The following is a 22,438-nucleotide window of genomic DNA, read 5'->3' as shown; positions in this document are numbered from 1 at the left end:
AGACACCTTATGAATGAATGAATGAATGAATAAAAGAAATGCATCAAATAATATATTCGGTGTTTTCTTTGTTTCTCTCTCTTTCTCCCCCCCGCCCAAAAAAACAGGTGCTAAATTCACTCACAGTTTTGAAGCCACTTTCTATCCAGGAGAGGAAAAGGTTTTTGTCAAGCAAACAGCTGATGGGCTGGATGCAGAAAATTACCTCAGCATTCGGACTGAAATTCAAGGGCGGGTGCCCTACATTCCTGAGAATTTTAGCGTCCACATTGCACCTTACAGGGAGATCTACCACTACTCGGATTCAGGTATGGTTGAGCATGTGCTAATTTGTGTATCAGAAGCTATGTTGTGTTTGCACTTTACAAATAATTTTTTCGCCATGAATAAAAACCTATACATTTCACATGCCAAATATTCCAAAATCTCTCATCAAAAAAAGCCACAGTTCACAACCAAAATATATTCTGTTAAGTAAGAGTCCCATAGCCAGCAAGCTGCTTAGTCACTTCAAATCAGTAGGTAAACTTCAGCACTTCTGAGTGGAGCAGTTGGAATGTTGGTGAGCATTCTATCACACCACAGCAAATCACCCTCTGGATTGCAAGCCAAAAGGAAGCAAACCATGATGATAGCCCTTTTCCTTAAGATGGGTGTCAATAGCACTATCTGAAACGATAAACCCAAAAATGGGATAAATGACAGTCCCAGGAGTGGGGCAAGAGGAATTCAGCATTAAATTGTTAGTTCTTTGGGAACAAAATGTATCATCAATGCTTGCCTTTTTTTTTGCTGCCAGACAAATTGCTGGGTGACTGCAGTAATTTAATTAATTTTAATTTAAAAAGTTTATATCCCGCTTCAGTTCCAAGGAATTCTAAGCGGCAAACAATAGCATAATAAAACAACATAGTATAGTATAACATACCAAACAAGTTATAAAACATTATAAGAAATATACAGTATATCACACATTACAATTCAAAAGCTAACCGAAATAAAAAGGTCTTAACTTGGCGACGGAAACTAAACAGAGAAGGGGAAGAACGAATTTCCTGGGGAAGAGCATTCCAAAGAGTTGGTGCCCCCACTGAGAACAGTTTATTCCTAATGCCCGTCTGGTGAATTTGGGAAAAGGAGGGAATATTAAGACCAGGGTCTAAAGAACATCTTAAAGGACGGGCCGGTTCATAAAATGACAAACGATTTGATAGATAACTAGGACCTGAGCCCGATAAAGCTTTAAACGTTAAAACCAGGATTTTAAACTGAACTCGATAGGAGATTGGAAGCCAGTGTAGTTGTTTTAAAAGCGGAGTAGTGTGAGCTCGGACGTCCGCCCCAGTTAGCATCCTAACAGCTGCTCTCTGAACCAATTTCAATTGGCAGAGTATTCTAAAGGGAAGACCTAAATAAAGTGAGTTACAATAATCTAGTTTAGACGTGACCAAGGCATGGGTAACCATGGTCAAGTCAGAAAGCTCCAAAAAAGGACGCAATTGGCGAACTAGCTTCAGGCGGGCGAAAGCGCTTCTAGAGATTGCAAGAACATGAGCCTCTAGAGTCAAGGCCGAGTCTAGGAGAACACCGAGACTACGGACTTGAGTCTTTAAAGGGAGTACAACTCCGTCTAATATGGGAACATTCCCTGTTTCCAACTTAGTTCGATGTCCAACCACCAGCACCTCTGTTTTATCTGGGTTTAGTTTAAGTTTATTCTGTGTCATCCAGGTCTTTACTGCTGTTAGACAATTGTTTAATGGGAGGATGGCATCTTTCGTATCTGGAGGAAAGGAAAAATAAAGCTGGGTATCATCAGCATATTGGTGAAATCGAATTCCAAACCTCCGGATGATCTCTCCTAGCGGTTTCATGTAAATGTTGAATAGCATCGGTGAAAGCACCGAGCCTTGTGGAACTCCACATGATAACGGCCAGGGATCAGAACTAAAATTCCCAAGCAATACTCTCTGTGATCTGCCCTCCAAGAACGAGCGGAGCCACTGAAAAACAGTGCCTCGCAAGCCCATCTCGAAGAGGCGGTCTAGGAGGATTTTATGGTCGATCGTGTCGAACGCTGCAGAAAGATCGAGGAGAACTAGTAAGGACACATTCCCCTTGTCTAACTCTCTCCGAAGATCGTCTACTAAGGCCACCAATACAGTCTCAGTTCCATGACCTGGCCTAAAACCAGATTGAGATGAGTCAAAGTAATCCGTCAGCTCCAGAAAACTCTGGAGTTGCGCGGCTACAACTCTCTCAATGATTTTACTTAAAAAAGGTAAGTTAGAAACAGGACAAAAACTGTCTAAACAGGAAGGGTTCAAGGAAGGCTTTTTTAATAATGGAATAACAATTGCTTCTTTTAAGCTTCCTGGAAGGTGACCTTGCTGGAGGGAGGCATTAATCAACTCACTGATCCAAATTGCGAGTCCCTTTCTGGACTGTTTTATAATCCAGGAAGGGCAAGGGTCAAGTAGACAAGTGGTAGGTCTCATCCCTTCCAAAAGGTTATTTATATCTGCTGGATGTACGATCTGAAAAGAGTCTAAGGTGGCAACGCAGACATGAGTGGCAGGGAGGGGGTTGGAAATTATAATATTCTTAGTGTCAAGGTCGAAACGGATCTGAGCAATTTTAGTACTAAAGTACGTGGCTAGTTCTTGGCAACGAGAAGCAGAATGATCAGGATTCGGCTTATGCTGGTCTTGGTTAAGTAAATTCTTAACCACCCGGAAGAGTTCTTTTGGTCGGCCATCAGCAGATGCAATGGTGGCCGAGAAAAAGGTTCTTTGAGCTGTAATTCTAGATGACATATAGTGTTTCAGAAAATTTTTGCCTGAAGATGGTCGCAGGGGCTCCGTGTCTTCAGCCAACGGCGTTCTAAGCCCCTATAGGTCCATTTCATATCAACCAACTCCTTAGAGAACCATGGGGCAACTTTAGATCGAGAGTGTGTGAGAGGGCGTAACGGAGCAATAATATCTATAGTTCTGGACATTGTATTATTCCAGAAATCTACTAGATCAACAATAGACTCATTAGGTCGAGGAACTAGGAGTTTTTCAGCAGTAGATAAAAAAGTTGTTGGATTTAATAATCTTTTTGGACGAATCATTTTAATGGGATTCTTTCCTGTAGAAAGGGTAAATAGTGGTGGAATTTTAAATTTAGTTAAATAATGATCCGTCCATGGTAATGGACGAATAGATAAGTCAGAGACTGCTAAGATCTCTTCATCTGATCCTGTGTAAAAAACAAGATCAAGAGTGTTTCCAGCTCTATGTGTAGGTTCCTTAATTAGTTGAAGAAGTCCTAAGGTCGACATAGTCGTCATAAACTCTCGAGCCGCACCATATAAAGAAGAATTAGCATGAATGTTGAAGTCACCCAATACTAACAGTTTGGGGGACATCAACATTAATTCCAGGATCGAATTCGATAGATCCTGCAATGTGGACGTGGGGCAGCATGGAGAACGGTAGGTCAATAAAATTACCAAATTATCCTGGTTGCCAGATTTTAGACTAAGGACTTCGAATCCAGGAGGAGATGAAAGGGGGATCCTAGTTAGGGAGATAGTCTCTCTATATACTATTGCCACCCCGCCTCCAGGATCGCCAAGTCTAGGTTGATGTATAACCATGAAGCCAGGCGGGCAAAGACTAGTCAAATTAACTCCGCCGGCTTCGTCTAACCAGGTTTCAGTAATACATAATACATCTACTTGTTCGTCCACAATGAGGTCTTGGATAATCACTGATTTCTTATTTACAGATCTTGCATTAAGGAGTGCGATTTGGGATCCGAAAAAGTTGTTTAAGGCAGGAGTCTGTCCCTCTTTTTGAGTTAATTGTACAGGGGCAAGTAGATGGCGATGTACTATGCCTTCTTTGGAACGAACATATGGTGTTAATTGGTTGTACTTCCTTCTACCTAATATCGTAGGAATAGGGTTGCTATCAAAGGCCTTCGATAGGTACCCGCCTCGATTCTTCAATATCAATTGCGATAGAATTCAAAGAGGTGGCAACATCAGATTCTAATGGGGGTCTGTATTTAGGGGAGTCTGTCTGAGATAGATTCCCAAAGGGGGCAGAGAGTGCTGAATCCGTCACAGCAGTTTGTTCTAAGAAACTGCAGGCAGTTTCAGCTGCTAAATGATGGTTAGAACTTTCCTTATTCTGTGGCAACCTATGATTCTGCAGCAGTCTAAGGAGACTATGTAGGTCATCAATGATATCTTGTTGGGCTATATCAGAGAAACTAGGAAATTTAATCATTAACTCTTCAACCTGGGGCTTTTGTAATATAAGAGGATGATCAACAGGCTCCATGCGATTAGAATTCTTAATAATAGGCAAGGATATATTAGCAGAAGGCGTCAATATCCTATGATCACAACAATTCATTAAGGAATCCCTAGGGTCATCTGGGCTAGATAATGCTAAAGGGACAGCATAGTCCTGACGTAATTCTCTTAGAGGTGGTTGTTGATCATAGGAACTTAGCGAAGTTCTTGGCCGTTTAATAATCAAAGGGGGAGGAGTCGCTAAATTTAAAAAGTATCTATGGACAGAGATGCCCCGCTCCCAAAGCCAGAATTTCTTAGCTAAAAATAAATTGACTAATTTAAAAGGAACAAACGAAAACAGTACTGTAAAATCAGAAGGAGTTTTGGACAGAACAGTAATTTTAGCAAAATCTTTTAGCAAAATCAGTAACTGATGCAATGATGTTCTAAGACAGGCCTGCACACTTTTTTCTCTGTCTCTCACAGTTGTGGCGTCCACTTCCTATAGGGAATATTCCCTTGCTTCTGGAAGCATCAACCAAGCCTTCTCCTATCAGCTGCGCCAGAATATAACCTATCAAGAGTGCCCGCATGCTCGCCACCGCAGGCTGTTTCCTGCCACTCAGCAGCTGACGGTGGACCGGATCTTTGCTTTGCATAACGAGGAGGAGAAGGTGCTTCGCTACGCCGTCACCAACCAGATTGGACCGCTAGGAGGTGAGTTGGCTTTTAAAGGAGTTTCGAGGCTAAGATTATCAGTGGCTAGTAGCCACGATGGCTACGTTCTACCTTCAGCCCTGGAGGCGGTATGCCTGTGTATACCAGGAGTCGCAAGTGGGGAGCGTGCCGCTGCACTCATGTTGGGGGCTTCCCATCAGCCTCTGGTTGGCTGCTGTGAGAACAGGATGCTGGACTAGATGGGGCCTCTGGTCTGATCCAAAAGCCAGGCTCTTCTAAGTTCTGAGCAAGGAGAGACCCCCTCGTCCCAATTCTCTTAGGATTGATGTCCTCACCTCATCCCTGTGTCTTTTGGTTCTCCCAGGTCTTATCGATATACATCCTGCCACTTTGCCACTATCTTGGGAAACGTAGCGTGCCAGATTCCAGGATGGAGAGAGGAGGTGCAGTAAAGTTGTCATACATGAACAGCCATATAATGGAATCTATTCAGGCTACATCTGTGCTATGCATTTAAAGCAGTATCCTGCCACTTTAAACAGTCGTGGCTTACCCCAGAGAATTCTGGGAACTGTAGTTTGTTAAAGGGTAATGAGAGGAGTTAGGAGATCCCAATTTCCCTACAGAGCTATAATTCCCAGCGTTCCATGGGGAGAAGAATTAATGGGTAAACCACTCTGGGAGTTGCAAAGGAGAGTATTGTCGATGCCTTCACCAACGTGGTACCCTCCAGATGTTTTTACTACAACTCTCATCAGCCCCGGCCAGCACATTTTAATGGTGAACCTACCAAATCCACACTTTCCGAAATGATATGCAGAGTGAAACACAGCCGTCTTTCAAAAGTCACCCTTCTCTGATTTTTGCAGTCCAGTTCTCCAACTGAGCAATGTTTACAAAAATGCATGTAAGAAAGTGTGTGTAACAATGCACGTTAGTGAAAATAGCATAACAAAATGCATTTTATTAGGGGAAATTGCATTGCAAAAATGTGTACATGAGGCAAAACTGCAGACAAAAATGTGTTTGTTAGGAGACATTCACACTAAAACAGTGAAGAATTTTCATGAGGATTACCAGAAATCTGCAGATTCCTGCAGAAATGTGGAGAACAGAATTTAAGATTGGGAAAATGAGGAACAGAATTGAAGATCCTTCCATCCCTAGCTTGAAAGGACCTCAAACGCCATCTAATCCAACCCCATGCCAAGGCAGGTAACGCCCTACGGCAGCATCCCTTCCATGCAGCATCTCCCCAAGTTCAGTCCCCACCATCTGTGGGGGGTGTGCGGCACGTTTTATTACGAATAGCCGCCGGCGGGATCACATCACCCCGGTACTTGAAGATCTACACTGGTTACCAGTTGTTTACCGAACCCAATTCAAGGTGTTGGTACTAACCTTTAAAGCCCTATACGGTTTCGGTCCAGTGTATCTAAAGGAGCGCCTCCAGCATCACCAAGGCTTCCCCCAGGCACCTGGTTGGCCACTGTGAGAACAGGATGCTGGACTAGATGGGCCACTGGCCTGATCCAGCAGGCTCTTCTTATGTTCTTATGTTCTTAAGTATGCCGCCTGACGAGATCAGCCTCCCAAGACCTTCTCTCGGTCCCACCAGTTAAAACAGCTAGACCGGTGCGGACCAGAGAGAGGGCATTCTCGGTTGTGGCCCCCACCCTCTGGAACTCTCTGCCATACGATCTACGCCATGTCCCTTCCTTGGTAGGTTTCCGTAAAGGACTAAAAACATGGCTATTTCAGCGGGCATATAGAACCCCTAGTTAATTTTAGTTTTATAGTGTACAGATGGGGGTAAACTGAATATGTTATAATTGTATTTATAATTGTATTTATATGTGTATTTTATCACTGTATTTTAAAATTAATTATGTACGCCGCCTAGAGTGGCTGTTCACTCAGCCAGATAGGCGGCCTAAAAATAGAATTTTATTATTATTATTATTATAAAAAGGTCTCAGGTAGCATCCCTAGGAAAGGCTGGGCTCCTTGGACCAAATTTCTGACCCTTGTATAAGGCAGCTTCATACATTTGTAAGTTCTTTGGGGCAGGGACCTGTCTTTTTGTTATGCTACGCTGTTAGCGCAGTGTCTATTTTCGGTACTGCAATAAAAAAATTGAAGACACGTAACACTGTTAATGTTATTGAGCTAGATGTTACTGCAGCGTTTCATTGAGTCTGGCACTTTTTGCCAGTTCCTGCAAAGGAATCTGGGCATTCTGCTTGCCAGAAACTTACCCTTTTCAAAATAAAAGGGAAGGAAACCTGAGATGGTTGAGATGCTGAACCGTACACATACACACGCACGTACCCCCCCCCTCTCTCACACACACACTCTCTTTCTATACAAGTTTCTGCACTTTTGTGTAATGCAGTTGAAAAAGCTTGTAGTGTAATTGGAAAAAAGAGACTTAGCTAGGCTAGACCCTTTCCCCCAGATGTGCTGCTTTTCCGTACCCAGAGAGCACTCAAATATGCAGGGAGCACTCAAATATGCAACCCTCTGCCTGTGTTGTGAAGTGGTACAATCACTCCAGGAAGGACTCTACCATGTAATTTTGCTTGGCACATAGCTGAGCAATGAAAGGAAGAACCGGGGAGTGAATGAGTCCTCTCTCTCACTTGGGAGGACTCAATTCCTGCATTTTAGCAACAGTGAAACAAAATGGGAACTATCAGTCAGTGTCCCGAGGAACAAGGAGCTTCTGAAGCCGGATTTTCCTTCTCGATAGTGTTGGTGTCCTTTCAGTTGTGCCGTGCCCCAAGCCTTGTTTTTGTTGGCAGTCGGTCACAGAAAACATTGTAGGAATGATTTTTGGATGGGTAAAAAGTTGATAAGCCTGGTGGTTTTGTGGACTGGCGTTTTCACCCTCTTTCTTCATCTCCTGGGTTTGCAAAACACAACCTGTGAAAATTGCTTTGTGGTGGAGCAATCAAGGAAGGTTAATGAGGCTCCGTCTTCCTCCGTGGCAGTGATAAAGTGGTTTTGACGTTTGTGGGGTGAGAGCTAAGGGAGCTCGCAGAGAGAGCCGGGGTGGTCTGTCGCTCGTGGCTTCTTCTCTGACAACAAAAGATACAATTTGTTGTTTTTCCTCCTCCCTAAGTGCGCAAATGAGTTCCAGATCTCGAGTTAGTAATCCAAGCAGTTTATAACCTGTTGTAAAAATACCCAAAGGAGGACAAATCTGTTTTTACAACTGCAGGACCTGGAGAGATTATTTGAAGGACAATCGGTCAACTTGGCCACAGAGAGGGGAACACGAGCAACTTGGAAAGTCTTCGGGAGAAGACGCAATAATCATTGACTGCTTTAATAACATTGGATGTGTACTTATTGTTGCACGCTGGCTGGAATCCTGCCTGCAAGGTTTTCCTAGAATCATAGAATAGTAGAGTTGGAAGGGGCCTATAAGGCCATCAAGTCCACCCCCCTGCTCAATGCAGGAATCCAAACCAAAGCATTCCCCACAGATGGCTGTCCAGCTGCCTCTTGAATGCCTCCAGTTTTAACAAGGCCTCCCTTCTCTCTTGGGAGTTAACACATTTGTGAACATTCTATAGCCACCCTTGGAATTCTGTGTACAGTTCTAGCCACGATTGAAAGGTGGAATTCAGAGTCTGAGAGAAAGCAGCAACAGGCAATCCAGTTCTCCATATCCCAGTTCAACACTCTGGCCTAGTTCTCCCTGAGATGGTAAACTGGTCTCTTCAGGGCTGCTCTAGTATCTGAGTTACTCCTCTGTACCAAAAAAGAAGCCCCGCCTCTAGAAACCTTGACATGCTAGATTTCTAGAGACAGGGATATATAATTTTTTTAAAAATGGAGGAGCAACCAATTAATGTAAGTATATATTTGCAGTCTGAAATGATGTATCTCAGACACAGGCTTACCATCTCAGTGAGAACCGGGCCTCTGTCTCCCAGGCTTCAGCTGTATCCGATGGCTGCTGGTGACCCTGTTTGGGTATTAGTCAATAGGGCCCTCCTGGTCTCTGCTGTTTAGGCTGGGAGGAGGGATGGTGGCAGCGTAGGAAGACAAAACAGCAGCAGCCAAATTGGAGAACTAAAGTAAAAATAGTAGGCTGGCTGCCAGACCGGGCCAAAAGGGGGACCATTCACTTCAGCATCCTGTTCTCACAGTGGCCAACTAGGTGCCCCCAACAGGAATCCTCCCCGAGCAAGACCTTAATGCAACTGCACTCTCCCCAACCGTGCTCCCCATCAACTGCTCTTCAGAGGCATACTGTAGCCAGCTGTGAACTGTAGTCACCATATGGATAGATAAATAATCATTTATCCTAGCCTACCTTCTGTTGTGAGGATAAAGTGAGCTAACCTCATGTCTGGAGCTCCTTGGAGGATGGAGTTGATATAAATGTGGTAAGGAAACCAGGCACTCATCCATCCTATCTCTCCCCACCACCACCATAAAAAATACAGAGGTTGGGAGACAATTTTATTTAATTTAGTTATTTAGAATATTTCTATCCCGCCCTTCTACCCTATAATAGGGCACTCAGGTCGGCTTATAAAAATAAAATCAAACATTTTATTCGACTAGACCCCAGGGCTTGCCTGCTTCTCCTGTTCTAAACCTTTCTGCTTTCCTTGCCTGCCCAGATGATTCCGGGGCAATCACAGTGAACCCCTGCTATGACAGCACCCACACGTGCGACACGACAGCACGATGCCAGCCGGGCTCTGGTCTGGATTACAGCTGCGAGTGCTCTGCCGGTTACCAGGGCGATGGCAAGGAATGCGTGGGTGAGTATTGTTGCGCGCCTCCCCCAATCTCCGAGCGGTGAGATTTCGGGGTCCCTGCGCTCATCCAGGGTTTGGTTTTCTTTGGGAAGAAGTTCAGCGGAGACTGCGGTGTTTTTATGAAATATGGTTTATTTATTTTCACACATTCCAACCTGAGCTCAAGAATGGAGGGGTTCAAGGCATCAGCAGTCTAATAACCAGCTTTTCCATCTGGGTTGCAGGAGGCACCCCAAAGGCCATAGTGCAGAGAGCCAGTCTCTCTCTCTGCCTGCCTTGCAGTTCCCAGCAATTCTCTAGCCACACTAAAAACACAAAACTCTCCTGGACTCCAGGAGGGGGGGGAAGGAGGCTCTCCTGAAGAGTTTCAATGACAAAAGGATCTCCCTGGCCCATTCACCGTTGCTAGGCAACTGACCGGCCCATTATCTTACCTGGCCAATCTATTTGGTTAACAAAAGGCTCATTTGACCAGCAGAGAGTTCCGCATTCCAAGGCACAGGATTCCAAATCAGAGGCTGGAAAGGGGACCCACAGGAATCATCCATCCCCACCCCCATGCCCATAACACTATTATTATTATTACCTTTATATCCCACTTTTTCCTCCAAGGAGCTCAAGGTGGTGTCTCTGGGCTCACCCTCTTCCCACTTTGTCTTCACAACAACCCTATGAGGTAGGTTAGGCTGTGAGACAGTGACTGGCCCAAGCTCACCTTGTGAGCTTCGTGGCTGAGTGGGGATTTGAACCCTGGACTCCCAGGCCCTATTCCAGTGCTCTAGTCTCCTTGCTACGCCATATTGCCACCCCCTTCCTGACTCATGTCAGAGTGTGAAAGTTTTGCCCCAATGTTCTTGCTCACATTAATACAAAAGTCATATTTCAGGCCCTGTTGGCTTCAATTGAAGTAGTACCATATCATAGGTGCAGGAAGGGTGGGGGGAGAACTCATAATCTGTGGTTTCTCCACTCTGGGGCAGCAGCAGGCAGCCATTTTTCTAACAGTGACCTCAGCCTAACCTTGTAAGGAGTCATTCACCTGGTCACCTGTGGTGAGCTAAGAATTGCTTCCAGGCGACCAGGAAAGAAAGGTTATGTACATTAGAACAGCACTTGTGTTTCTTTCAGGTAATCAGAGTGCCACAAGTGGCTAATGTGGGGCTGGTAAGAAATTATGTGGCCTAGTAATGCTCACAGAGGTTTGCAACGCAAGCTGCCTCAGTCCCATGGTGGGCCCAAGTGTGGTTTATGGCATTGCAGCTCTCTGTGTGGGGCTTCTGTGGATTCCAGCTTGACAGCCACATTCAAAGCATGTCTTCATATACAAAGTTGAAATCACTGTCAAGACTCGCTTGTGCCATTTTTCTTTGGAATTCTGATTCCTGTTTTTGCTAGGAGGCACATTTGTAATGCCAGTGAACATTTTGACCAATACAGGCATTACATTATTGTTAGAAACCAATTGAAGCAAGAATCCCCTTGAAGCCTCATGTGTGACAAACAACCCCAGGGTGCCCAGAAATATAAGCTTACTAGGCCAGTAGAATGCCCACCATTGTATGCCTAGGGGCACCCCACTACGCATGTGCACCCACATGGCTGCAGTGCACAGCCTTTCCAGTGACATCCTGTGCAAGAGACTTTTCCCTCAGTCAAACTGGCCCTTCTTTTCCCTCACGGGAGTTGCGCTGATTGCCAGCATTCTTAATTTTGTATGCACAGTCTGAGTTCTTCACCATCGCCCAATTAGAACATTTGTGAACATTCTGTGACATTGTCATGCCTCAGCCAGTGGTGAAGGAGAGCTTGCAAAAGGCACCCAGCTGCTTTGCCCGAGAGAGAGAGATCTCTGATGGGGGGTAGGCTGAATTTACCAGTGGAATGTTTGTGCCCAGAGCTGTGTTACTATACAGGGACAAGGGGCACAAGGATGGACATTTTTGCCCCTGCAGCTAGTGTTATTCAAAGCTGATCTGTGTGCTTTTAGCACATTTAAAAGGTTAAACCATGCAACTCTGTTCCCCCTTGAAAACATCTGGAACCATTTGGCTCTGGTTGTGTTTATGTAGCTGGAAGGGGCTTGAATGTCCTGGCCGGAACGAGCCATGGGGAGGTGTATGTGTGGGGGTTTGGGGAGTTGACAGCTCCGTAGCTGATAATGTCAAATGTGCCTGAACTCCCTGGAAATATTAATGCAAACAGTTTTCTCCTTCAAGCCTGTCACAAGCATTGATTTGCCCCGTTAATCTTGTTCCCCCTCCTTAGATGTCAACGAATGTGGCGAGGGCCTGAACAGATGCAGCCAGGAGTCAGTCTGCGTCAACACTCCAGGCAGCTACAGGTGCGAGTGTCCCAGCGGATACCAGCTGGCAGATGACCGGACCACTTGTGTAGGTAAGAGGCTAGCCCCTTTTGAGGAAGATGTGTTCTTGCCCAGGGAAACTCACCTTCAAAACTTGTGCAGAATTCGAGTAAGGACTAAGCTGTAGTGAGCACCTCAGGAGAGAAGAGCAGTAAGAAGTGAGGACTTCAGAAGAGTAGGCCAAAGGGAGCCCATCTAGTCCAGCATCCTATTCTCAGATTGGCCAACCAGATGCCCCTTTAGGAAGCCTGCAAGCAGGACCTGAGTGCAACAGCAACTCTCCCTTCCTGCAGTTTCCAGCAACTGGTATTTGGAAGTGTCCTGCCTCTGACAGAGGAAGTAGAACGCATCCATCAGGGTTAGTAGCCACTGATCGCCTTATTCTCCATGATTGGCCTTCTCAGTCAGCAGAGATCCTCCTTCAGAGGTGAAGGTTGCCGTGAAAGGTCAGTAGAGGGAGACCTAGAATGCTGCCTTATACCAGCTGAGACTGTTTGTCCATCTGATGCAGTATTGTCGACTCTGACTGGCAGCAGCTCTCTGGTGTCTCAAGCTGAGCAGGGTTTTCCCTCATCTCCTGCAATCTGGGACCTTCTGCATGCAGACCTTGCGCTCTACCACTGAGCTATGGGGAAATCATTTCGGTCAGGCTTGCGTGGGCAAACTTCCCGATGGATTCTGTCCCATGCAAATTATTTTTATTTATTAAGTTTCTACCCCAGCCTTGGTCCAAATGGAGCCCCGGGTTAGCAACATCAAAAAGATAAATACAAGGCGCTTTAAAATAAATGCATATTTACAGCATTTCAAAACAATTTAAAAGCCAACCGGAAACAGATCAAAACAACTTAAAAACCATCTAAAAACACTTCAAAACTTTTAGAACATCTAAAAAGCAGTTGAAAGCAATCATGTATATTTACAAGATTCACAAATTAGTGTGCAGGGGGCTGCCGTTTCAGATTTCCATCGCAGGTCCAGCCCAGCTGGAGTCCTCCTATGACCTCGGACTTAATGGCCACTCGCATGCAGGTCACTTGGCTTCTGTCTGCTGCGGTGCTGGTGGGCCTTGCTTAGGGAGTGCCACAGTGTATTTGTGCAATGTGCGTGTGCTTTGTTTTGTCTTGGAAATGAAATGCTCCTCTGCATTTCTCTTGTTACCTAGGTTTTCCCTCCCATTACTTTCATTTTTGGGATGGAATTTCCTCTGTTAGCCCGTTAGAGTGTACCTGCAAATGAAATGAAATAAAATTGCTACCCATCTCTGAAAGCACCCTCATGCTGCTTGTTCAGGGTGGCAGGGTGGACTGTGTTACTCCATCCCAGGGACAGCAGATGCTTTGAATTCCAGATGTTGCGGACTCCACCTGCCATCATCCCTAACCATTCGCCATGCTGGCTGGGGCAGATGGGAACTGGAGTCCAACAACACCTGGAAGGTACCATGTTGGCTAATCTTGCTCAAACGCCACTGGAAATAACAGGGCTGATTTATAGGTTCAACAACATCGCATGGTAGATTAAAAGGTTCCTGATATGCTATTTTTCTGCATGTAGGGAATGCTCAAAAGTGCCTTCTCCCCCCGCCCCCACCTGAAATGGTACAGGATATTGTGTGACATTTCTGTAAATGTCAGATTTTCTGCTCCAGTTACTTCTTCTGTTCACAAGAGAATCCCAGTGCTGGGTATATTCTGTATGAACATAAATAAATTTAAAAAATACTTCTGCATGGAGAAAAGCTGGATTCTGAAATCTGCATATATTATGCAGATTGAACAGGTTTGCATAGCTTATGTTTCAGTATTTTGCTCTTTTTATCTGTTTTGTAGTTTTGACTAGTGATGCGGAGGGGCAAATAGCTATTTGGGGCAATAAAGTTCTGCCGTGGACCACTGGAGAGCTTACTCAGCCTGCTCCCCCCACCCCAGTTTCTAAACTTCAACATTTATTTTTATTATTTATTTATTAGATGTATATCCCTCCCTTCCTCCCAACAGGAGCCTATGTCCTTTCAATGATATCATAAGGACTAGTGCCATACTCTTTTTTCCTAATGAGAGCTGAGGAGAGACTGAAAGAACTGGGCATGTTTAGCCTGGAGAATATTGAGGAGAGATATGATAGCACTCTTCAAGTACATGAAAGGTTGTCACACAGAGGAGGGCCAGGATCTCTTCTTGATCATCCCAGAGTGCAGGACACGGAATAATGGGCTCAAGTTAAAAGGAGCCAGATTTCAGCTGAACATCAGGAAAAACTTCCTAACTGTTAGAGCCATATGACAATGGAACCAGTTACCTAGAGAGGTAGTGGGCTCTCCGACATTGGAGGCCTTCAAGAGGCAGCTGGACAGCCATCTGTCGGGAATGCTTTGATTTGGATTCCAGCATTGAGCAGGGGGTTGGACTTGATGATCTTAGAAGCTCCTTCCAACTCTACTATTCTATGATTTTATGAGTTTTTCAAGAAGCTAAATTCTGCAGCTTTTGTGGAATTTCTGTGTTATTAATTGTGGTTCACACACAGGCCTCATCATTTCTAACTTGGTCTCCCTATTAAACTTTTTTAAAAAAAGAAAAAAAAACACAAAAAAGTCTTGGGAATCGCAGCCCCAGCATGCATAACACATACCACAATCTCTGAAACTTCTTTTTTCCCCCAGACTTGTGCTGATGTCAGTAGGAAATTTGGCCTTGGGGCTTTTCCGGCATGGTATTAATTAACGCTTCATTTGCAACTACATCTGGTTGCAGAGGAAAGTGTGTGAGACTGGAAAACAAGGTTTTAGTGGATATTACCCACACGCTTTTGTCCTTAAGGACTAGAAATGCAACTTTAAAAAAGCAAAATGGATGCCGAATTCAACGCACAGTGCCAGTTTTCTGTGTTTTGCGATGAGTACCCACATGTGACATCCTCAACTTAACTCCTGAGAAATTTTACAACAGCCTTCCCCAAACTAATGCCCTCCCCCCAGATATTTCAGACCAGAACTCCCATCAGCCCCAGCCAGCATGGCGGTTGTAGTCCAAAGAAGCTGGGGGGCACCAGGTTGGGGAAGGCTGTGTTAGAATGTTCTGCTGAATGTTCTTGTTTGGAACCCTTCTCTTCCTGTTGACCTTTAAAATCCTTCCTGTGGAAACAGTTCAGACGGGTGACCAGGAAGATTGAAATGTGCCTCCCACAATAGCCCCATTTCCAATGTACCTTTTTGCAAAAGCTTTACCCATGTGGAGCACAGTCCAGCCAAAGTTGGGTTTGGGTTTTTTTAACCAGCTCTGGTTGAGATTGATGGACTGTCAGCTTGTGGTCGCAGTGCCCTATCTCATTGCTGTCAATGGGTTAGGATGGATTTTAAAAAAAAGTAGAGGAAGCAACAGATTCCTCTTGGTGTGCAATTGGAGCCTAACTCTTGCTGAAGAGTGCCCATTTGTTGTTGTTATATGCCTTCAAGTCGATTACGACTTATGACGACCCTTTGAATCAGCGACCTTCAAGAGCATCTGTCATGGACCACCCTGTTCAGATCTTGTAAGTTCAGGTCTGTGGCTTCCTTTATGGAATCAATCCATCTCTTATTTGGTCTTCCTCTTTTTCTACTCCCTTCTGTTTTTCCAAGCATTATTGTCTTTTCTAGTGAATCATGTCTTCTCATTATGTGTCCAAAGTATGATAACCTCAGTTTCATCATTTTAGCTTCTAGTGATTGTTGTTATGTGGCTTCAAGTCGATTATGACTTTTGGCGACCCTATGAATCAGCGACCTCCAATAGCATCTGTTATCAGCCACCCTGTTCAGATATTGTAAGTTCAGGTCTGTGGCTTGCTTGATGGAATCAATCCATCTTGTTTGGCCTTCCTCTTTTTCTACTCCCTTCTGTTTTTCCCAGCATTATTGTCTTTTCTAGTGAATCAGGTCTACTCATTATGTGTCCAAATTATCTGTCCATTTAATGTCTGGTAACAGATTGAAGTACCTTCCTACTAGGCCTTCCACCCTCTTTCCTTGAGGGAGGTTGTGATGCAGCAATGGACACCATTTCTCTTTCTTGTCTATTTTCAGTCATTGCCATGCCATCGAACCCCTGTGCCGATGGGACTCACACCTGTGCTTCACCGGATCGGGCACAATGCGAGTACGACGGAGGCAGTTCGTTCAGCTGTGCGTGCCTCACTGGCTACGCAGGCAATGGGCACAACTGCACAGGTAAGTGGAAGAGGAGGTTGCCCTTGGCCCCTTGGCCTGGCATAGGGATGCTGAACCTCTCAGGCCAGCTTTGCAAATACTGTAGGGCCCACTGATACACCAGGTTACGTTCTGGACCCGCGCTGAAAAGCGAAAACTGCTGAAAAGTGGAACTCATTGAATAGAATGGCATGCGATGCCCGAAAACCACTGTAAAAGCGGAACAAGCTCTGTATGAGTGGGGCTTTAGTCGAATTGCGTCTAACTGAGACCGCCGCATTAGCAAAGTGCCGTAAAGCGAAGCGCAATCATCCTTGAAACATGAGCTTCTACCTCAAATTATTAGAAAATCAGAAAATTACTTGGAGGTGGTCAAAATGCCCTCCTTTTTCTAGAAATCTATTTTTAATTAATTGATTAATTAATTAGTTAGTTAGTTAATCAATTAATCAATTAATTATATATCCCACCCTTCCTCCTGGAAGGAATGCTTTCTGCTGATGCCTCATGCCTCTCTCTTCCACCCACAGTAACAACTGTAAAAGATTATCCTAAAGAGGGCTTCTCCTTTGCAAAGATGCACTTAGTAATCCGACTGATTAATCAGTTAAAAGCTCATCAGTTAACACAGTCTTTGCAGGATAGCCCATTATTGCTGTTTTCTTTCTGTTTGGAACGTTGAGCCAGTTCCCGAAGCACCTTTGGCCCACAAGAACATTTTGAGCAAGGGCCTGTGCATAGCAGAGCAGGGCTTAGGGTTTCCCTCAGTGCTGAAGGTTTGAGGGGCTTAAGATCTTTTCTTTTTCCTCTGCTTCTGATGTTAGATACCCTGGAGGGATGCATCTCCTGTTGCTTTCCTCAAACAAGCAATCTCATGCCATGTGTATTCAACTGGAGACTTCCTGATTTGAAACTCTGGCTTTTACCTAGGATAGTGAACTAACTCCCTCTTCGTTTATCTAGCATTGTTATAGGGCTGAACGGAAATGCTCCCCGTTTCACACACACACACCCTTCACAGGCTGAGAGATTTGAGGAGTTCATTTTGGCTATTTCTGGTGGCGGAGGAGAAGGGAGGTGAATTCAGTGGCAGTTATGAAGCCGGACACAAACTTAACACTGGTGTTGACAGCACTTCTCTGAAGTCTCGGCTGGCTGGCACCTTCCCCCCTCTTAGGGAAGGGTTTTTTTTTCTGATTGACTTCAGGCTGATACTACATCACGGAGCATTGTCCTGAAGCCATTTGGAGTGAGGACAATGTCTCCTACCCTCACTCTGGGAATCTGGATAGTGTTTATTCGTTGTTGACAACGGAAAGCAAAAAGTGTAAAGTGGGACAGAGTTCCGAGAGCCCCCAAATTTCCAGCTGGGAGTTCTTGCTTTTTTTGTCACCTTTCGATGCTGTGCCTTGGGGCCCAATATTATAATCAATAATCATAATTATCATAATAACATGTATATCTTGCCCTTCCTCCTGAAGGAGTCTAGGGTGTTAGGCCATCTCTTGTGTCCAAATTGGCAGATGCTCGACTGTTTCTTGTATGCTCTCAATGTTTCCTTACTCCTTCACAGACGTGGACGAATGCGCGGAAGGGAGGTGCCACCATGCCGCCGATTGCTATAATTCTCCTGGCTCCTTCTCTTGCCGGTGTCGGGCTGGCTACGAAGGGGACGGTTTCCAGTGCTCTCCAGGTACGGGCTCATGGACGCTGGATAATTCACTTGATTTGTCCATACCCTAAGTATGGCAGCAGCGACATTTCAGCCACCCACCCAGTCACCCCTCCAGTGGGAAGCTCAGCGGGCGTCCTGAGTTCTCAACAAGCAGATTTCCAAACTGAGAGCTACGGTTAACCTGATAAACTGGGAAGACAGGACGAACTTCTAGCCGAGTGGTTGATGACTTTGAAACCTGGTGGGCATATTAGGCTTCCCAGACCCTCCGCATTTGGCCTCCTAGGCCGTTTTGGCAAACCGTGCCCACCTGTCCATCATCAGACGTCCTATGATGGACAAGTAAAACCAGTGTGCCAAATTCAAGAGGAAGAACCAGGAACTCCTGATCCTTCCTTTCTAGCCGCTACTTGATTTTAACACTTTTTGAAATTGGTGCCTTTTTCCTTTGCCCTGCACGACGACAGAAAAAGGCACCAAATTGAAAAAGCTCTGAATTCATGCAGGATAGGTGGAATCTGGAGCACACTGCAAGTGCCCTTCTGGTATTTCTTTTGCAGCCACGGCTGCAAAGGAGGAATTTTTGCAGTTGCAACTTGAATTTCCTTTGAAGTGTGAATCACCTGATGTCATATGATGTCGGTTGGGCAGCCTATCTCAACCTGCTGCCCTCCAGACGACAGTAGCTGGGGCTGATGGGAGTTGTAGTCCAAAACACCTGCAGGGCACCAGGTGGGGGAAGCCTGGTTTAAAAGGATTGGAGGAGGCAGCACCACGTCTGGGAAAGGATTACTGCCAGTCAGAGTAAGGGCCTCCTACTCATGCCAGTCTCTGTGCAGGACAGCAAAACTCCAGTAATAGCTGAGCTGTGCGTGAATCCTGGTTTTGAAGGAGCACACTTTACCCTGGATGAAATCACATGGAGACTCTGGGTTTAGAAAACAAGAATGCTTGCATTTATTGTAGGAAATGCATACCAGATAGGAAAGCTCCTAGCTACCTAGAGCTGGAGATGCAAAGAGCCATTCTTGCTCTTTGTTCCCTGCAGGACAGAGAGACAAAGGAAAGATGTCTCCTCTCCCAAAGTGGGATGAAGAAAGAGGGAGGAGCAGGAAAATGAGGTCAGCAATCCCAAAGAGTATCAGTCTAACACCTGAAGGAAGGTCAGCACAGGTTAGGTTGGAAAGACCGTCTAGGAAGTTTGGAGGTTCCTTTCTTTGTCTGCTCTTTCCCCAGGCAAACCCGCCTTCCACCCCGAGTCAACTTTTAGATGGCCGTCCCTGACGTGTGACCCTCCGAAGTAGGTTTCTAACCTCCTGTCATGGGATCCTAAACCAAACAGCCTCTCTTTCTTCCACTTGGCAGGGAGCGTGCAGAGACTGACCCGCTGTGAACACGAACGGCTCTATGCCAGCCAGAGAGGCCCTTCCGTTCCCGGAGGCCCCCACATACCCGAGTGTGATGACCAAGGGAATTACAAACCACTGCAGTGCCACGGCAGCACCGGGGAGTGCTGGTGCGTTGATGGGGACGGCAAGGAGATTTCCAGCAGCCGGACGCTGCCAGGTGCTTCCTTGCCACGGTGCAGGGCTGCAGGTCAGTGGCCCCCATCCTTCTGTCCTTCGCAGTAGTTAGGGGGAAAAGCAGGGCTGGCATCATCCCCTTGAGGTCCAGAGTATGGTCTGAAGGCACATGAGGCCACCACCTTGCTGTAGCTAAGGAGGTCTGGGCCCGGTCAATGCTTTGGATGGGTGACCTCTTGGAAGCCAGATTTACGCCGCTTTGGGTTCCATGGTGGAAGAAAGGCGGGATGTAAATACAATAAATAACTTTTGACAGTTGCAGGAACTTAATATCTGTTATGTAAATTTGTATAAATGAGCAGAGATCGTCAACTGTCTGAGATGCGTGTGTGCATTTACCTAAGTGGCAGGCTTTTACCCTGCATTAGGATCACTGAGACTTAAGACTTAACAAAATAAGAAAAGCTACTTTTTGTATAGAAATATATAGTAGATAGGAAAGGCATTCCTAGTTCTAATTAACTAAGTTGGAGGCGCAATGCTCAGAAGTGGGTCTTGCCCTCGTGGCTCAGGAGAGAGGGCAAAGACAAAGATGTCTCTCTCAGACAGTCAAAGAAGGGAAGAAAGAAAGGGCGGAAGGAGGGGGGGCAGATAAGTTTCCCTAAAGACGTATAAGTCTAGAGACGGAAGGAAGTCAATCAGAGCTTCACAGGAAAGGTAGCCAAGCGTAGCCGTCTGGAGGACCCTCACTCTATCTCCCTTCTGGAACATAAACAAAAGAACACAACAGGAGTTGCTCTTGCCCCACTTCCAACAATATTGTTATAATAATTTTATTCTTATAGAATTTATATCCTGCCTTTCCTTCTGAAGGAGCCCAGAGTGGCAAACAAATCGACAGAACAGTTTAACAAGAAAAAGAAGATTGTTCTTAAAAAAAAGTTAAAAACTCTCCAAAAAACACAATTACAGTTAAACATTTTCCCATCCAGTAGTGGTTAAGGTGTCGGACTACAACCTGGGAGACCAGGGTTCGAATCTCCATACAGCCATGAAGCTCACTGGGTGACCTTAGGCCAGTCACTGCCTCTCAGCCTCAGAGGGAGGCCATGATCAACCCCCTCTGAATACCGCTTACCAAGAAAACCCTATTCATAGGGTTGATATAAGTTGGAATCGACTTGAAAGCAGTCCATACATACATAATCTCTGGGTTGCCCAGTACAGTCTCCTTCAGCCATCAAATCCTGGGTAAACAGGAATGTTTTCAAATTCCTCTTGAAAATCGATAGTAATGCAGACAGGCACACTTCACTGGAGAAGGCATTCCACAAATGGGGAGCCACCACTGGAAAGGCCCTGTCATGAGTCATCACCAGTTGGGAACTTCCTGGTGGTCACACCACCAGCAAGGCCTCGCCTGCCAATCGTAGGATGTGATTCATTGAAAGGAGGAGAGGAAAAGGGAATAGCTCCAGCTTGTTGAGTGTGAACAGAGTAAGATGCAGGTCAGATTTCTGCAGGAGCACAGAAAACCCTCACAGTGTTTTAATGGGTGCAAAACCCAGCTGCCCTGAGAATCTTGGTTTACTTTTTTATGTTTTAATGGATAGGTTTCTAGCCGCACAGTTTCCCTGAAGATCTCCCATGGCTTCTGTATCTTTAGTGGGGTTGCCAAACTTCATTGGTGGCTGCTGCTGCTTTGCCTGTAACAAATGGCTCATTGCGGGTGATGTTAGCAGGTGACCATGTTGGTTCCCATGCTCTACAGCCACATAGTATGGTTGTTGAAGACACAGAAGCAGGCATGGCTGGGGGTCTTCAGGTCAGCTGGCAAGCCTAACCTTTAAAGGGTGCAATGGAAAAAGAGGAAATTCATCAGATAAAATTGACACAGCAGTCCCCTAAATCTCCCTCACTTTTTTTGGAAGGCTCTTCTGTGCTTTTAAAAGCTGCCCAAAGAAATCTACTTTTTTCCCTCCCCCTTCCCCATATCTCTCACACTGTTTTTATTTACTTCCTGTGATTTCTCCTCAGTGTCTCCTTCCACACCTAACTTCTAGTATTTGGCCTACCTGAACTGTAAACTCTTTAAGGCTGAGGCCTGGTCTGTGAGAACATTGCCCAGCAACAGCAAGTGCCTATGCTTCCAGAGGCTAAGATTGGCCAAGAACCACTGCCTAGCAGCTGCAGAATAAGTAGATCCATGGACTGTCATTGTCCAGAAAAATGCCTTTTCAATAAGAAATTACAAAACACGTTACACAAATTGTGGATAAAAACACATACTAGATGTTTAGCTTAACGTTCAGACAAATTGGGAAAGGGCCGTAGCTCAGTGGTAGAGCAGCTATGCCCCAGGTACAATCCCTGGCATGTCCAGGTAGGCCTGGGAGTGACCCCTTTCTGAAATCCTGATGAGCTGCTGCCGGTCAGTGTAGGTACAGTAGGGCCCTGCTTCTCCCCCCCCCCCCCGGCTTTCCGGCTTTCCGCTAATATGGCGCCAGGGGGCAATCAGCTGGGAGGGGCTGGAGCTCCCCACACTCCAGCTGATCGCACTGGAGGAGGGTAAGATCAGCTATAGTACGCTACAGCTGATCTCCTCTTCTGGCATGATCAGGCTCCTGCACGAGCTGATTGCGCCCAAGGAGGGGAAGATCAGATCTTGTCCTCTGGTGTGATCAGCGGGTTAGGTTCCAGACCCCTGCGCTACAGCTGATCTGCTTTCCGGCGGTTTCCGCTTTTCGGCAGGGGTCTGGAACCTAACCTGCTGTATGAGTGGGGCCCTACTGTAATACGGAGCTAGGTAGACCAGTAGTCTGTCTCAGTAGAAGACAGCTTTCTGTGTTTCTATATTCCATTTTTACTGCTGTCTTAGGGACTCTTTTTCAAACTGTGTCAGTAACTGCTGGCGTTCCATAGGTTGACATCCACTG

At 45.6% G+C, this 22,438-nt stretch overlaps 1 protein-coding gene across 1 annotated transcript in view; it reads left to right on the top strand.

The window, feature by feature from the left end:
- Positions 1-22,438, top strand: part of NID2 (nidogen 2) — a 76,473-nt gene that overhangs the window by 37,211 nt on the left and 16,824 nt on the right. The window contains exons 7-13 of the mRNA XM_061612543.1: positions 108-308; positions 4,781-5,011; positions 9,613-9,756; positions 12,019-12,147; positions 16,182-16,325; positions 17,878-17,997; positions 19,345-19,575. Of these exons, the coding sequence (XP_061468527.1) occupies positions 108-308; positions 4,781-5,011; positions 9,613-9,756; positions 12,019-12,147; positions 16,182-16,325; positions 17,878-17,997; positions 19,345-19,575 (1,200 nt within the window). The remainder of the gene's footprint in view (positions 1-107; positions 309-4,780; positions 5,012-9,612; positions 9,757-12,018; positions 12,148-16,181; positions 16,326-17,877; positions 17,998-19,344; positions 19,576-22,438) is intronic.

The sequence above is a fragment of the Rhineura floridana genome, chromosome 2, assembly GCF_030035675.1.
Source record: "Rhineura floridana isolate rRhiFlo1 chromosome 2, rRhiFlo1.hap2, whole genome shotgun sequence".
In the NCBI taxonomy this organism is placed as follows: domain Eukaryota; kingdom Metazoa; phylum Chordata; class Lepidosauria; order Squamata; family Rhineuridae; genus Rhineura; species Rhineura floridana.
This window is presented reverse-complemented; position numbering and strand designations above follow the sequence as displayed.